This window comes from Xiphophorus couchianus, chromosome 2 (assembly GCF_001444195.1).
Source record: "Xiphophorus couchianus chromosome 2, X_couchianus-1.0, whole genome shotgun sequence".
In the NCBI taxonomy this organism is placed as follows: domain Eukaryota; kingdom Metazoa; phylum Chordata; class Actinopteri; order Cyprinodontiformes; family Poeciliidae; genus Xiphophorus; species Xiphophorus couchianus.
The window spans coordinates 22215247-22233104 of NC_040229.1; the positions used below are offsets into that span (position 1 = coordinate 22215247).

The 17858-nt window shown below is 39.7% G+C and overlaps 1 protein-coding gene across 1 annotated transcript; it reads right to left on the bottom strand.

Annotated features, from left to right (window-relative positions):
* Window positions 1-1434: 1434 nt before the first annotated feature.
* snrkb (SNF related kinase b) lies at window positions 1435-17852 on the bottom strand. The gene is made up of 5 exons (XM_028032196.1): window positions 17577-17852; window positions 14709-15025; window positions 12543-12937; window positions 6452-6593; window positions 1435-3691 (listed from the first exon to the last, which is right to left on the bottom strand). The coding sequence occupies exons 2-5, from the start codon at window positions 14942-14944 to the stop codon at window positions 2704-2706; spliced, it is 1761 nt and encodes a 586-aa protein (XP_027887997.1). The 5' UTR covers window positions 14945-15025; window positions 17577-17852; the 3' UTR covers window positions 1435-2703.
* Window positions 17853-17858: the final 6 nt, after the last annotated feature.

Genomic DNA, 17858 nt, shown 5'->3' on the forward strand with positions numbered 1-17858 from the left:
GCAGCAGAAAAGTGAAACACTGGACAGCCAATAAATCACACCATCTTGAAGTCAAACCAACCCTGCAATTGGTTTTCCTTAATGGTTTGTTTTAAACCACACACACACCAAATAATTCATTCTAGTTAATCCAATTAATCTTGAAGAACAATTCTGCCATTTTACATGTTTTTTTCCCCATGTATTTGGGTGTAAAACACATATCTCCCATCCAAGTCTAAAAGATCTCCACTGAAGATTAAAGCAAACGCTTCTATCGAATATGTTGTTCTACAGAGAACCCAAAACTGGAGGGACAAAGCAGTCCTGGCACAAGAAAGCAAGAAACCTTTTTAATATCTACAGCTTCCCATGTCAGGCCATAACAAAGGATGCGGTTCATGTCAGACGTGGTTTCTAAATTGTTTTAAATCTAACCTCAAGTGTAAGAAAGCCTCCCATTGAGACACAGATTAAAACTGTCTCAATATTTATTACACAACGACAAGGTAAAATCAGTAAAGCGGTGTGTGAAAAAAATAAGTGGTAACACTTTATTTGACGGGTTGTGAATAAGACTGTGATGACGCCGTCAGAAACATGACATGACACCCGTCATGAACATGAGTAAGTCTTCATGAATATTTATGACTGATATCATGAAGTGTTATGACAACTTTAAACTTCAACTTATTAAACTTTAGTTTTAATAACATGAAGCTACATAATTTTTTAAATTTAATCAGTAATACTTTTATAACAAATTTATGTCAGATCATGATGTCTTGGTTAATGTCAAGTAGTCATAACGAAGACATTTTGAATAATGTCAATTTTGTATTAAAAGTGTCATGATTTACCGAATGACACTTTATATCAGTCATAAATATTCATTAAGACTTACTCATGTTCATGACAGGTGTTATGACATGTTTCTGACAGTCTTATTCACAACCCATCAAATATAGTGTTACCAAATCAGTACACTTTAGGTCTGCACAATAAATGACACATCTATAATTTTCATAATATCACTGCTTGCACTATGCATATTGCAAAGAACTGCCTGCTTGAGGCAATAAGTGTTAGCTGATTATTTAAGTACCATGCATTTTATGCTCCCTATGCCTGATTTTCAATAAATTAGAACATGCATTCTGATGAGGCTCACATGTCAGATTAAAAGTACCTTTTGAGAATCTTCCAGTAGGTAATAAACATACTTTTTTATTAAGCCCACATTTCTGTAATATAATGTTTTTAATTGGTCTCAATGGTCTGATGTCGTATCATAATTTTAAATGTGTTTTCATATAAAAAAATGGAAAATCATAATAGAAAAAGAATTGAGAACATCTGAGTTACTGAAATTAATTTTTCAGTAATATTGAAGAGAATATGATGACTGAGTTTTATAAGGTTTTCAATAAGTCCTTGTTGATGAGATGGGAATAATGAATTTTATATTTGTTTTGATAGTTGGACTTGTTATCTGGGGTCTTTGTTCAACCCAAAGCAGAAAGACATTGCAGTAATACTTCTACACAAGCAGAAGCTTTGGTAATTTGTTGCTCTGCTGACACCAGGCCAACACGACAAGACTTAAGCTATGACTGTTGTAAATTCATTGTTTCTACCCATTAATGTGGGAATGATTGTAAGGTCCATTATTCTCAAGTGAGAAATATGTTTTGTATGGAAAACATTTAAGACGGTTGCCTATCTTCTCAGTAAATTCACGTCAGGATTAGCCCTTGCAATCGTGTACACATCTAAGTTAGCATTCTAGATATTAAAGGTTATGACAGGAGAACAGAAAAAAAAAGCCTGAACAAGTTTGTCTTGTTTGGAAAAGTTGAAGGAGAAAGCTTCTCCTCTTTAAAATTAATAACAACGGTTTGCAAAATTGCATCTGAGTTCATCACAAAACGTCTCAAGCACTGGGGCTGCAATAAAATGTTTCTCACAATGCTAAACACTGTGTGTATTGAACACCAAAATAAAAGTACAGCACAAATGCCTCATTCCAGTTATCAAGCACAGTGGTGAAGGGGTCATGATTTGGACTGCAATGATTTTACACCCAAATACAGAAAGAAAAAGCATCAGATCTTTTTTTCTGCAGTAAAATGAAAATGTATTCAGTTTTTCACATTTTCTGGTGTATAATCTAAAATATATTTGAGAATATAGTTGGCAGGTGGCTGATGACGTATCTTGCTGATAACATGCAGCACAGTGGATCTGCTCTGGACTGGACTGACTACAGTACAAATCCGTTTAATCTTCATAGGCACCTTCGAGCAAACAAAATGGTCTCTAGCTTATGTAATAAAATAAATCTTGCCCTCATATTTCTCTCACTAACTTCTTGAAGTCCATAGAGGTTGGAGCAGTTTTGTCTTGAAGCTACAAATTAACAAACAGTTTTGTTTTTTATTCTGCAGTCTCTCCTTTACACAGCAGCAAATGGAAATTAAGTCCTTGGTACATCTCACTGTTGACTCTTACTAAAGTAATGTTTATTACATGAGCACACTGTTGGAAGTGGGTGTTTGTGAAGCTGTACAAGCGTGCTTTCTTGCTGAGAGCTGTTTTGCTCATCGTCTCTGAAGAGTTCAGCTGCGTGCCACTTCACAAGGTCTGTGTTCGGGCTTCAACCAGCTGCTGACTGCTAAGCAGCCCGACCGTCCCCAGAGAGAGCGACCCTGAAGCCAACATTTGCTACAGCACGTGGCAGCAGTTGTACTGAGCCAGTGGCAGGATCTTGGGCTTGTTCTGTGAAGGTATGTTGAAGGCCAGGGCTTTCTCGCACAAAGGGAACTGGAAGAGTCTGTCTCGGAGCCTGATGCTGTGTCGTTTCCCCTGCTCCGCCCTCGGTACCGACTCATCTCGGCTTCCTTGTGGATTTTGGGCTGGAGATTTTGCAGTGGACTCGTTCTTTTCGTTCAGTTCTTCCTCCCTTTCTGTTTTCTCCCTCAGGCTGGCAGAGGACGCAGAGATGCAGGACTGACAGGATTCAGGAGTTGGGAGGAGTGGGGGTGGTTTGCCCGTGTTGTTGTTTGGTTCCATCTCTTCATCCTGCCCCTCTTTCCTGTTCGAGATGTTCAGCTGACAACAAGACACCCTGAAAGCTGGTGAGGATGGAGTGACTTCGGATATCGGAGTGACTTCAGATGTCTGACTGAGCGTCTCATCCCGGTGACTGACTGGCTGATCTGAAATCACACAGCCGCTGTCTTCATTTTCTCTCTGCATCTCCTCTACTTTGTCCTCTTCTGTATTTCCTAACTCTTCCCCTTCTTCCACACACTCCAACCCATCCTCAGCCTCCCCTTCCAGTTCTCTCAATTCCTCCCACTCTTCTTCTTCTTCTTCTTCCTCTTCCTCCTCTTCACAGATCTGCTGCAGTGCAGGAACGTTCTTGCCCACAGGAGGCTCTTCAGCTGGAGCGGGTCGGAGGTTGAAGTCGAGGCTCGGCTGCCATGTGCCAGGAAAAGCCTGCTGAGTGGAGGTCCTCATAGCCAGCAGATCCCCACACTCTGGAGCACACAGTGAGGAAGATGAGGCAGAGAGGGCCCCTGCTACCCAATGTGGTGGCGCCTCAGGGCTGAGAAGGGCATCATCCAGGCCCTGCAGCCACTGGTGAGCCTCGATCTCATCGAGAGACGCACGGCGACACGGATCCTTCTGCAGCATCCTGGAGATCAAACTGAATATAAAAAATGGATTAAATTAAAGCTGGGGTGTTGTGTAAAATGTAAGTTATAAAAAGAATGATTACTGAACCTTATAAAGACAAATGTTATTCTGTCTTTACTACTTTACTACTTTCACATAGTAAAGTAGTATATGAGCACACTCAAAAATTGTAATATCTAGCCACCATTCCCACCCATTCAAAAAGAATAATTTTGAATTTGATGGCCACAAGACATCTTGTCTGGTTCTAGTTGTTCAATAGTCCTCGGTCCTTTGATTGAGTGTTTAGTGTCAGAAAGCTTGGATTGTTTTCACCGCACCATTTCAGAACCCTAGATCTTCTACTACTAAGCTATGGTGTTATAACAATGTGGGTTTTTATTGTCTTGCTGAGATGTACAGAGTGTTCCCAGAAAAAAAGATGTTGTCTAGAGGGGAGCATTCACTCATCTGCAACACTGTTATTCTCAACTAGTACTTGTTAACACAAACAGCGCATAATAAGCCAATCAATTGGCAGCAATTTAAAGCTGGATGTAGGGAAGACAGCTTAGAGAAGTGAAGCAGTCCATCAGAGAGAAGTGAAAACTTTTAACTTGTGGTTGGTGCCATTTGGGCTGGTATTGTCTGAGTGGTAATAAAGCTGAAATGGTGTAACGGTGTGGGGAATATGTTATCAGCACTCTTGAGGCCCGTTAGAGTCCAGTGAGCAAAGCTAAAATATTACAACCTGTAACAATTCTGACTGTCAATTTTACAAAACATCCGGACGTTTTGTAATCCTTTTGTAAAGTCCCACATAAATTGACTTAAACTGGTTTCAATCCATGCCCTCGCCATACTGCTACCTTCTGTGTTTGAGGCCTGCATGTGTGAAGGAACGCGTTTCTTCCCAGCTATGTTCCTAATTGTACATCATGAGAATGATGATGAATTAGGTCACATGATAAATCTGGTGTCAGATGTTTCAGAACATCTTTGCAGATGATCAAATGACCCATTTGGTTGGAGGAATAAAAAATAAAGTGTTTAAAGGTGTTTATTCAAAAAAGCTGAGCCAGAAAAGAACAAAAACTTTTTTTTTGCTCTTAAACCAAAGTTTGTGACTCACAGGTTTCACTTCTTGCTTTAAGCCTCAAGAAAATCAAATTACCTGTAGTGATTTTTGTATTAAAAAAAAAAAAGAAAAACTTGAAACAGCTGATTGTTCAGATTTTATTGATAACTCAAGGCTTTCTTGCAGTACTGTATGAAGAATCATACAAAAGCAGCAAATAAGTGGAGGAGCTGGACCTTTAAAAGTATCTTTATTGCTGACACGGCTTTTTGAATCTGTTCTGTATTTCAGGTGTAGTTAATTTCTTTGTTTTGTCAACACAGAGGGAATAAAAATCTGCAGTGTAGTATAATTTTAGAGCCCATTTTTTTCCTTTCTGTTCACCCTGCTGCTGCGGGATCTGGGAGAACAGTGTGTGTGTTTTGGTTTGAGGTGTGAGGGTCGAGGTTAAGTGTGAAGACAGACATGCATGCTCGAGTTGTATGGCTGACAATGATGTATTGTGGGTTGGGGTTCACAGATGATAATGACAATGTCATGGTCAATTTTAGCCCAAATTGAATTTGCAACAGGCTGGAGAATTACATTTTTTGTATGTATGTAAAAAAAAAAACCAACACATCTATAAACATCAAATATAAAAAGAAAAAACACACCACTTCAAGTTAGGCAAAAGTCAGGTTACAGCTGTTGCCCTAAACTTGCTCATATGTACAGCTAGAGATGTGACTATAAAGTTTCAAAGAGCTAAAACAATGCTGAATATGAGTCACATGTCTCTGCCACCATGCACAGTAAACGGGATCGTAAAGAAGGTGAAAACTCTCCTAGGATCACTGTTGGAGAATTGCATAAAAAAGGTCACAAAGTCTCCATCAACGTCTTTGGGCACCATCTACATGGCAACAAATTATTGGGGGTGCGAGCTGGGAAATGTTTTTCCTTCTCCTACTTTCAAAATATTTAAACTTGAGGACTTTGATAATCATTTTAGGTATTTTGTTGGAGCGTTGCGCTTTATTTGGAGGAGTGAAAGTTTGGAGTGGCAGTTGGTGAAAAAGTTGGTGAGAAACAAAAGACGGATTTGTGGAAAAGCACCTCCTGGCCACTGTTAAGCATGGTGGAGGGTCTATGGTGCAGTGGGTATTTTTCCTCCTCCAAAGTCAAGTGCATAGCATTATGACATTTCTGAGAGATTAGCACATTTCAAATAAAACAAATAAAAATTGGTCATCGCTGGGTTTTTCAACTGGAGTCCAAATCAACAGAAATGGTTGACCCGACACAAAATGAACCCAGTTTCACAGCCATCCTGGGAGTCAGAATTAAATCTTATAGAAAACCCAGAGAGAAAACAGCAGACAGCGTGAGAACCAGGACTCTGGGTGCCCAGGGAGAAACAGTAACAGCATTGTGAAATATTACAGTGAAGCCTAAGGGTTTCTATTGGCAAAAGGAAGTTATACAGTCTTAACAGCAGGGGCCAATAATTGTAGCACAGTTGATTTTGTATAATACTTTTTCCTAGCATGGGATTTTTATCCACTGAATACAAGTGGTCGAATTACAAGTTGGCTTTTTATAAATGTTGAAATGTTCAATTCAAAATTTAAATTCCATATATGTACGAGTGGCACAATAAATATTAAAAAATGACTTTACTTTGTGATGTATGGATGGATTATAACTCCTCAGTGTTCAGTCAGTACTCACTCTCTGCAGACGTCTGAAACGTGTTCGGGGACGGAGTAGCAACAGTCCAGAATCATGACCAGAGTCTCGCTGTCGTTGGTTTCCTGGAAGGGAGGGACTCCACAGACCAGCATGTACAGGATCACACCAAGAGACCAGATATCTGGGACACACAAATAAACTGGTCTTAATGTCTTAATGAGCAATTAGAGCCACTGATTGAAACAAAGAAAATAACTCACAGAGAATAGTTTAACAGTTTCCTGTATCTAAAATGAAAGAATCCCACAAACAAGGGGAACAATGCTATTTATTAATTAAAATGATACAACATTACAAAATATATGCAAGATCAGGTTTGTGCAGCATTTTCACTGCTGAATAAAAAAATGTATCCTATATCTCCTTAAAGGAAAAATTATTTTAAAATATACATGGAAAATGGCTTAACATTAGTTTCACTTACTTTAAAATTTCCTAATAAGACATTAGCTGTACAATGATTTTTTTTTTTCATAGTTTTCTGTTTTTATTGAAGAGATTAAGGGCTGAACATGAAACTTTCCAGTATCTAACTTAGTTAAACTCCTTATTAATGAAAGGGGAAACATTTGAGTGAAGCAAGCTGCAGAAAACTAGATGGAAAATATGATTGAAAAAACACATTCACACATGTTAACCACTTGTGACACTTCTGTTCTTTTTCCGTCTCCTCCCTTTCCTTCCTCTGGCATCCTGGTGCAAGCATGGTTTTAATGCAGACTCAGGACAGCGTGAGCCAGACGGGAACACACACTCGAGCTGAGCTGAGGGCTGAAGGCCCGTAACGAACAGAGGCCTCGTTGTGGTTGTGTGCTATTCTGAGAACGATCATCCTTCTGTCTTTCCTGCCTCTCTCTGTGTTTCTCCCAAACACTGGAGGCAGGAACACAGGCACATAATGTTCACTTCCAGTTTTAACCCCAGCGTGACACTAAAAATACCTCACACACATCTAGGTTTGTATATATAAAGATAATAAAGACTTTTTTTTATTTATTAGTTGTTTAAGGATAGCAAACATTAAAAGATACTCCTTACTTTATTCTTGGAGCTTCTTCTAGTTTTATCAGGAGTTTTAGCTTATTTTAGTTCAAAATAATCAAACAAAACTAACATACAAAGGTGCCTTTTAATCAGAAACAATATGCTACGAGTTATGATAGCTGTATGACAATCACAATATGAAACTTCTACATAATCAAACATCTTTATGCAGTTTTGTGCAATTACAGTTTAATTTTTCAGAGATTCTGACCATGTGAAAAATGCTAATTATTCATGCTAAATACTTTGTGCATCTTTTTTATGTTGGCACACAATATGAAAACCAGCTTGATGTAACGTCTGAATCCAATTAAAAATGGATCCATGTAAGGACACAATCAATAAGTTTCTCCTCTATCCAGGGACTCACATTACTGGGAGCAGGGCTGATGAAGCATTCAGGCACTGGCCCATATTAAGCTCATGAGGGCCCAAACAAAAGCCCTCAGTTCTCCTCATACAATGTACACTCAAGCGCACGCTCACCTCCTTCCAGAGCTGCGTTACGCAACAGGGAGGAGAAACCTCTTGAGTGCTGGGAGTGCTTTCCTCTCACTGGGGAATATCACACATTCCCACCACACATTAGTGGGCTGCTGATGGCACAGCGATCCAGTCCAGACACACACACACGAAAAAGCACACACGGCATCTGCTAAATGCATAAATATATCAGGGTTTACAGTGCCTTGGTCAAGCACTCACAACCAGTGAACTTTGTAACTTTTGGTCATATTACCACAAAGTTTTATGTGTTTTATTGAGAACTGATGTGATAGACAAAGTAAAGCATCATTTTGCAATGGAATAAAAATTATGTTCTTTACCATTTAAAATCCTCAATCTTGTGCACTGGTATTCAGCCCCTTTTTAGTATCCTATATAAAATTTGGTCCTTTCTTTGAAAGTTTAAACTTCTGAACACACTGATCAATCTATCAACAGAAATCAGAGTTTAATACAACTATAAACTAAATCAAATTAGGAATCTGAAAATTCATGTTCACAAATACTGCACAGAAGAAAGACAATAACATTTGAGTGAAAGAAAATAGTTTAGCAAGCCATGTATAATCTCTACATTATTACACAATAATGACCATCACCAAATTGCAATTAATTAATTAAAATAAAAGCTTGCAGTTGCAAACCAACAGACTGTGAAAAGGGTTGAAGAGGTCGGATAATATTGAGAATTTTGCAGGATTGGCTCAAAGTTCAGCAGCAGATCCAGGCTCTGTGGGTTTATTAGACTGGCACTTCCTTTGAGGTGCATATTTCAAGAGAAAATACGTCATAAAGGGTCCGTTACAAAAGGCCATCCAAGTTCAAATGAAAAAAAAGCGTCCTTTGGCGTATATTCGGAAGCTGAAGCCAGACGGGGCTCACTCCTTCCTTCTGGTCACCAGTAATGTGGAATGTACTGTATGAGGAAAGTGCACTAACAATACCCTCTGATTCATTGACTACAGTGGACTGATAAGGAACATTTTTCACTTTACAAAATACAAAATTAAAACAATTGAACAACATTCTTAGCTAATTTACTTTCACCCATTACCCTTCATTCTCAGTCCTAAATGTAAATATCACATGTTCCTATTAATCTACCATTGTGTCCTCTAGGAAGACAGCAAAAGGCTTTTTATAGCTAAAAAAAACCCTGACATTCTTTTTATTGGGTATACAAAAAGGGTATCTAGTCTGACGTGGGAAGAACTGGGAAAGTGTGGGTTTCCCTCCTGGACCATCTGACAAGACTTCAGCTAAGCAGAGAACAATAGAATAGAAATATGTACCTGAACGCTGCATTCTTATTGTGTAAATTCAGTTCTAAAGAATTCAATTTTTCAGTTTTCATCAATGTCAACAAGAATAAATGATGGAAATATTTAATTAGTTAAACAAAAGTTATTTTCAACAATACTCTCTCTTATTAAGGTGCATATGGTCGTACTGACGTCGCCACGGATCCTGTGATAACTGATGACTTTTAAGCTTCTTTAAAGAGAATAAAGAGATAGGAGGGAACATTTGAACAGTTAATAATTGTGACCAGCTGAGGGGTAATACTGAGACCCAGTGTGGTGATTATTGCACCTTAAAATAAATATTTAGACGAGCTTTAGTTCTTGAAAAACCTTGTCTTATGTCCACATTCCAAATTAGTGGGAAGTGGACATTAGAAAAAGCTACAGGACATGCTGAGTATTAAAAAAAAATCTGTTTGTAGATTTTGTTACAAAGCTCACTTTTTCTTTTTATTATTATACTGTGTTGCTGTGGAGATGGTGTCCTTTCCAAGCACTGGAACATTAATTGTTGAGATAAACAAACCACCAGCCTTCAGGTTGATGTGAAAATACAAAGGAGTTTTGTCAAAAAAAGCCTCTCCGGCTGTGCTGCTCTTTCCTGATCTATAACGGGATCAGTGAGTGGAGGGGGCTGTCCATGTGCCCCTCACAACCAACCTTCGGCTTCCACAAAACAAGAAAGAAATGAGAGGTGCATGTGTTGTGGCAGCAAGCTAAGGGGATGTCATGAGGTGTTTGCACGCTTGCAAAGACTTTAACCCGAGGAGCTGAATCTGAGAACGCAAACTGTCAGACTTGGTTCATCCGACTGTTCAGATTTTGCTATTTTAAAAAAGCAAAGTTTGAACTTTTCAAAGTGAAGATTGTGTGTGGGGTATTTATGGGCAGTCAGTATTTTCAACTCCCCTTAAGAGAACATTGAGTTTCTAACCTAACCGTGTGTATTTGCTAATCGGCTGATTTAGGGGGAGTTCTAGATTTTTCCTATTTATCTTCATTCTGCATTTTCTCAAAGGTGTACAGAGGGAGTGTCCCAGCTGCTCCAATTTGAATTTCTTCTAAGTGATGTTTATTGTAGGAAATATAGTGACTACTCAAAAGTAGCCAACACGACCCTAATAAAAAAATTAACAAATCCTTTTAAGAATGTGACAGGATTACAAGAACTTCACAACTCTGTCAGCAGTTCTTTTAGGTTTGCAGCCGATTGCATGAATAAAGTTATGGACCGACCTCATATTACTGCACGCAGCATTTACGCCTTGTGAACATCTTCCCTCTTTCGCTGCGTCTTACGAAACACACATCAAACAGAGCACACATGTACAGTGAAGGAGGCCTGCTTCGAGCGCCACAGAGAGCAGTCACGGTGTTTGTGACGGTTTATGAGTCATCTTGCTAAGCCGAGACATCGCTGAGGGACATCTCTTCCAGCGTGCAGCTCAGGATTACATCCATAAATACATATGTGCTTGTGAGTGAGGGAGTCAGAAGAGTACGGTTCTATAGAAATGATGACAAAGCCATGTTATCGACAGGCTGAGTCATGTTGGATGATGTAAAATAGGGCAGAGAAAAGGTACTTTCTTTGCAGCGAAGCAGAACATGTTCTTGCGAGGAGCTAATAAAAAATTTATTTAATAGGACGTCCCTTCAGAAACAGGAACCAACCCGAGGAAAAAGGAACTAATGCAACTCGCAAGTTTTGCTGAAAGTTAAGTTGTGTTTCTTCATCACCCCTCCCATTGTTACATGAGGCAAGGTCACATGACAAAATAAAAACAGATAATTCACGAGCACTTAAATTACACATGCTGTCATTTGGAGCCATTTGCAACTTAACCTTGCTTTCATGGATAAATGCACCAAATGTCCTTCTACAAGAAAGCACTAATTGCAGTGGGGTTGCATTTGTATTCAGTGCAGATGCGACCAGAGTAAAGAAGTGGGCCAGATTCTGCCAAAACAAAATCCAGCCTAGTCCAGCTTAGCAGATAAGACCACCAACCTCCCTGAAGCAGACACCCTCCCCCTCTCCGTTCTCCTCCAACCCCCAAATGGGACACATAAAACCAAATCCCTCAGCTCCCCTTCTGTTCCTGCAATGTCAAATCCCACAATCAGTGCAGCCTTCCCAATCAGAGCGAGCAGAAAAGGCACGGAACTTCCTGTTTCCGCTCTGCAACCTGCTGTGCAGGGAGGGCTGCAGTGCAGAGCGTGCCCGGTTAGCTCACAACTGGCTGACCCAAATACAAACGCTAATCCTCAGCAGACGCGCTCAGACACCGGCACATTCACACATCGGCACGTGAATGAAGAGGAACGAACACGGAAACACAAGAGGAATACCAACACAGGGTCAGGAGGGCAGAGATGGACATGCAGTCTTTTACAGTTGCCAATGCTAGAAGCGCCGTGTTACTCTGAAAAAAAGTCTTTTTGGTGCCATCTTTTATTGAAATAGCTCTAGTGGAATTAGAGCTGCTGACAACTGCATCCATCATACCAATGTAGCAACTTGATTTTTTTAAGCCAAAAAGTGCTACAATAACTCTTTTTCTCTCTGGTTTTATTCTTTACTTTAATGTTTTTGAGCAGCTCCCAGAAGTGACAAATTAAATCAGCAGACTTCATTCATAAGTTAAGTGAACTGGAAATGCACTCTCATGAATCCACAATGGGTATACATGAATGCATACACTCATTTTGTAAGATGTTTTTACCTTGTTGGTTATTGACTGACACCTGAAATAAATGGCAGAATCCCACTTTTTTTAGCCCTGCATGGGCTGCAAAATGTAAACTGATATTAGCATGTAGTTCATATGTCATGTCAAATATTGGCTGCGACAAACCAATCAAACTATTTTGCCAAATTGTCCACAACTTGTTGTCTTGGAATTAACCCTAAAACTATTAGATTTTACTAAATCACACAGTACAAAAGTGAAATAAAAAATGGGCTAATGTTGTACAAAGACAATTAGTTAGTAATCTAATTCTAGGATTGTGAAATTAGCTAACAGATAGTTTTCAGAGTTTATAGAAATTTTTGGTCAGAAATCTTTTTTTTTTTCTTGAAGCAAACATCTAAAATGCCTCAAAAACTAAAGCGTTTTTGAAATTTCAAAATGATTTAGACCCACAAGAAAACAATCAATCATCCAAATTCAACATTCTGTAATGGAAATAAACATGATTTAGTTTCTCACCCACAGCTGGAGCATCATATTCCTCTCCCAGCAGGATCTCTGGAGCAGAATAAGCCAGCGACCCACAGCTGGTGGCCAGCATCATCCCAGGCTGGAATAAATTGCTGAAGCCAAAGTCTGTCAGCTTCACGGCACCCTGCTGGGGGAAAAACACCACGTTTTCCGGCTTCAGGTCCCGGTGCACCACGTGCAGCTGGTGGCAGTACGACACCGCTCGCACAATCTGGGCAAAGTGACGCTTGGCGGTGCCCTCCACCACGCCTCCTTCATGGCGCAGGATGTAATCGTAAAGGTCACCGCCTTCGGCCAGCTCCATGACCAGGTAGAGCATGGTAGGAGTGTCGATGACTTCATAGAGCCGGACCACGTTGGGATGCTGCACCAGCCTCATGCACCTATAAATGTGCAACAATAGTTGATTTATGTTGCAATTCAAGAAACACAAGCTGTGGTTCTAGTGTAAATGTAAATAACAGTGCTTTGTATGCATGTACATTTTGCAGAATGGATTTGTCATGTTTTCGTGATTCCTTTCTTAAAGAGATGGACAGATTGTGGTTTTCTTCACAACAGTAACATTTTATTATTAACAGCACATTATGCTACATAAAGAATTTTGCATGCTCACAAATTGTGCATTTGTCGGCCCACTCTCAACACTAAATGACAATGAGTTGTCAGGAAGTCTGTAGCATCAAATTACCAGCTGTTGTTTAGTCTCAGAAGGTGAGACTATTTATACTACAAAAATAGTCAATGACTATGAAAACATCCTTTATTTTTATCTGATTTGTCATTAAATTCTAAAAAAGGGCACCACGCTAATTTAATACAGTTAAACTACATTTGATTTATTTATACAGAACCAATTTAATGACCAATACCTCAGGCAAGAGTCATTTATTTTAGGGAACTCCTAAAATAACTAGCCTCCTAAATCCCTCCTAAACGAGCGTATGGCCACCATGGACAGCTGAATGCATCGTGTCATTAACTTTGAGAGGATCGCTCATACCAAGCATTTATGTGGCTGCAGTGGAAAGGAACAACTCCCTTTGAACAAGAAGACACCTCCAGTGAGCTCAGGTGGTTTGAGAGGACAGACCAAGTCAGCACAATAGCGTTCAGTTTGTTGATGCGCCTATTGACTGATACGGATGGGAGGTCTTAGATCTGATTAGGAAAACTTTGTTTCTCAGTATCTGACATGTTGATCACCAATCAAAGAGAACTGAGCAAATTCTGATCACTGGCCATTAATCTCTATTTTTTTGGCACCAAATCAATTTAAGCTACTGTTGATGTCAAAACTGTTGTGCCAAGATAATTCAGTTTACTGCAGATAATGTTTTCTTCTTCTTTCCGTAACTTCTAGCATTTATAGTTTTTTTCAGATTTCTTTCTCATTATCTTCTATCTCCTTTCATCACTCTGGAAGTGATAACGTCTCCATGTAAAACATGGTGACTGCAGTGGAGTCAAGTAAATTAATAAATTTAGCCCTTCATAACTCATAATGATCAGTGAGGGTTGAATATGCAGTGAATCAAGAGTTTTGTCTTTCATTGCATTCTTCTTTTTAAAATTACGGATTAAAGTAGCAATAAAAAAAGGACAAAGCCTCAATTTGTCCATCAATTTCTCACTCTACTTGACCGTCACTTGTGCAAAATACACCAAGATGCTTAGACGTCTCACCAGTTGACCTGCCACCGACAGGAAGAGATGTGAATACGTGGGTTGAGGGATTGTTGAATGCTTATTCCTGGCATTCGTTTACAGTGTGGAAAAATTTTAATCTGATTATTGAGAGATTTTAATATAGATTTGAAAATCGTCTGATTCAGGTCACTAGACAATCAATCAGTGTTTCCCAACAATTATTGATATCAAAGCACCATGTGGTAAATTGTCTTGAAGTAAAGAATTTCTACACTGTAAAATTTTACTTTATTATTTTGAATTCTTCAAAAATCACCAGTTTTTTCATCGTATTCTCAAATAAAATATAAATAAATAATTTTTTTAATCTAATTTCACTAGAACAAGCACAGTATGCATTCAAATAGACTCTCCTGTCTTTTTTGACAATATTATTAATATTTTTTAATCTGTTTCTTGTAGAATAGTCGATTACAAATTTAAAACATAATTATCATTTCTCACCTGACTTCTTGTAAGAGGTGGCTTGTTGCCATGACATCCAGTTTAGTCTTATCGATCATCTTTACAGCCACCAGTTGCCCTGTGTTGACATGACGACCCAGTTTCACAACAGCAAAGTGGCCCCTTCCCAGCGTCCGGCCCAGATGGTAGAGGCCGCTGAGATCGGAGCGACCGGAGAAGCCTCTGGGGTCCACAGGCCCGTCCAGGGCTGAGGTCAAATCCCTTGAGGAGTCCATGGTTGAAACAAAAGGGTGGAGGGAAGTTGGCTGAGTCAAGAGTTCTGTGATGCAGAAAGTCCCTCAATGCTGGGGGGTTGCCTAGCAGAATAATGAAAAAGATAAAACAATGAAACGAAATGACTGTGAGGATAACTTTGGCCTCTGGCCCAAAGGGAGAAAGGCTTTAGACGAGGTCAGCTGCTGTTAATGCCCCATCCCTCGAGGCACCGGACCAAAAGTAGACCAATGTTCCACTTCATTTAACAATGGCAGACAGACGACAGAACAAGTTTAGATTAAGTACTGAGAGCGGATTACAGAATTACAGCACAATGTGAGCAGCAGAGGGAGAAATATTCCGTTATCGTCTCTGATGTTAGAGGGCTTGTGTTTGAGTTTGTCTCAAATATCACCATCCGAAGCACAAATGGCACGTCGAATCAATACTGTAACAAGAAACCGTAATGTATAATGGTGCTCAAGTCCAAGCGAGCATGTGTTTGTGTCAGGAGATGACATTAAGCCTGGTGATGTCATGATTGTATCCTCCATCCCCAGAGTGGAGAGTTCTTCACCACCACCTTCCTCAACACAACCATCAACATCTGGAGCAACTGCGTCATTGTTTTTGTTTGTTTACCCCAGGACAACAAACATGGACCTGAAGGTGCTGCTCCATGTCTGCCATACAGGAATATGGAAGAAACACATTACTACGTACAGTGGACGACCGGTGATGTTTTGGCCTCATTTTTCTTCCAAAGAACTCTAAAAAGTTTAGTAAATGATAATATGTTTCCTTAAAAAAGTTTACTTTTCAACTTCTACTGTTTTTGCGTATGTGCTTTGATATTGCAAGTTTTGTTCAGTCATTTTGATTCTATTATAGTTTAATTCATATCTCTGATTATTTTTAATTATTTTATTGTTTTTGATCCTATGAGCAGCTTTTTTGCAAGATTTCATCCTCTTTTTAAGGATCTTAAACTATTGTTCTTGCTTTACAAGTAACTCTTAAGTAGCACAACCTAATACAGACATTGCTCATGGAGGAGCTCTCAGTTTTTAAAGGCGTCATGTCTAAAGTGTACATTTTCACCACTTTGTGCAAACAAGTTGTGACGACAAAGCCATTCTTCAGTGTGATCAAACCCTTTTCTTATCAGTGAGACCAAAGGAGACATCAAAGATGGGATGGATTACAAGACTGTCAACGGGAACCTCAACGAGAAGGCGACAGCTCTTGTTGCATTTCTTGGGAGATGAAAGAAATACAAAATGATCATCTGTCACCCTTAGTCTGGAGTCTCAGGTGAAATATTACCTCATATGGTCAGGGTGATCATTAGGAAGGTGAAGAATCAGCCCACAACTACACAGGAGGAGCTTGTTCATGATCTGCAGGCAGTTGAAAATACAGTCACCAAGAATACGACTCGAAACCCAACCTCACAATGGATATTAACTTTGGAGTGCTCTGCTATAGGTTGCGCATGTACAGACATGTATTAGCTGCCTGATTCAGAGAAGGTCTAAGGCAAAGTGTTTGAGTCAAATTAAATTAGTACCACCAGGACAACAAAGGAGAGGCTCAAGAACAACCACATTAAGGTCATGAAGTGGCTTACAACAGCTCCTCCAGATCTCAATCTAACAAAAGATCTGAGGAAGGAGCTGAAGCTTTGAGTTACCAAGCTCCAGCCAAGAGACCCAAAGAATTAGAGAGTTTATATACAGAGGAATGGACTAAAATATCTTCTAAGAAGTAAACACATCTGGTGACCAAGTAAGGAAAATGTCTTACTGCTGTGCATATCATCGAAGCTTTCTTCACACAGTTCAGATTCATGTTTTGCTCAGGGATCCAATTATTGTTTCATTCAATGCCAAACCATTCCACTTGTAACATTTATGTTATTCTTACTGGATTTTTGGCCTTACAAATGTAGCAGTGAATCAATTGTGTACTCTTTCCCACTTTATTCCTCTATCTTTTTGAATTAATTTGCATCTGATAATCGTAATTAATAAATGAGCATCTCTGGTGATTATCTGGGATCTTTCCGCACCTATATTGTGTCTTAAAGAGCTTTTGTTTTCATCTGATCCAGATGTTTATCTTTGTCTATGTTCAGCATATTTGTGGTTAGGTTTTACATTTTTTTTCTGTTTTCTATATATATAGTTTGCAATCTGCTGTTTGGTTTAACCTTTGATTGAATCTATTCAGTCTAGTTCTAATTTATTTTTAACCACTTATTCGAATGATTTGATTTGCCTTTCCATAACAGCCTTTCTGAGTTTTATAACCAAATGTCTTTTTCAAATAAATACATTTTATCAGTTTGATAATCATCAGCAGCACTTCATCACTTGCAGCGTCATCAAGCAGAGCTGCGTTATCAGCCTCTTTAACACCCCTTTAAACAGCTTCATTGGGCCAAGTTCACACTGACAGGCCTCCTTTCTAAATAACACTAACAGGGTTAGTGTACATCAGTTTGTTTCAGCTGGACTTGAGGCCAGCTGTTCAAACCGCAGTCCCAACTTGGCACACAGTCACCATCCTGGCTGAACAGCTCATCGGCTCCTCCGCAGCAACATCACTCCGCTACACGTCGGACAAACAACAGCAGCGGCTCTAACTTACCATTGTTGCGCAAATGTCCCGTGATAACTGCAAGCGGCTCCTTATCTCCGCAGCCGAGTGTTAAGCCTCGGTGTCACCGCTGAATTCAGGCGCGGAGAAGGACGGCATCGCCTCCTCGCTCTGCTCCCTCACTGCGCTCCATGTCGGTCGCGGCGGAGCCACTCTTTCCACTTCTTCTTCTGCTTGATGTAGCTGACTCTCTCCAGCTGAAGAGCCGCGTGCCCGCTCTGCAGCGGCTAAATCAATGAGAACTGGGCGTGCACGCGCAGTGCCCAGCAGCGT

Coding starts and splice junctions, on each gene's coding strand:
- snrkb (XM_028032196.1), bottom strand. CDS start 14,944: ATGGACTCCTCAAGGGATTTGACCTCAGCCCTGGACGGGCCTGTGGAC. Junction 12,938..14,708: donor CACCTCTTACAAGAAGTCAG/GTGAGAAATGAT, acceptor GCACATTTATAG/GTGCATGAGGCTGGTGCAGC. Junction 6,594..12,542: donor ATATGATGCTCCAGCTGTGG/GTGAGAAACTAA, acceptor TGTGTGTCCCAG/ATATCTGGTCTCTTGGTGTG.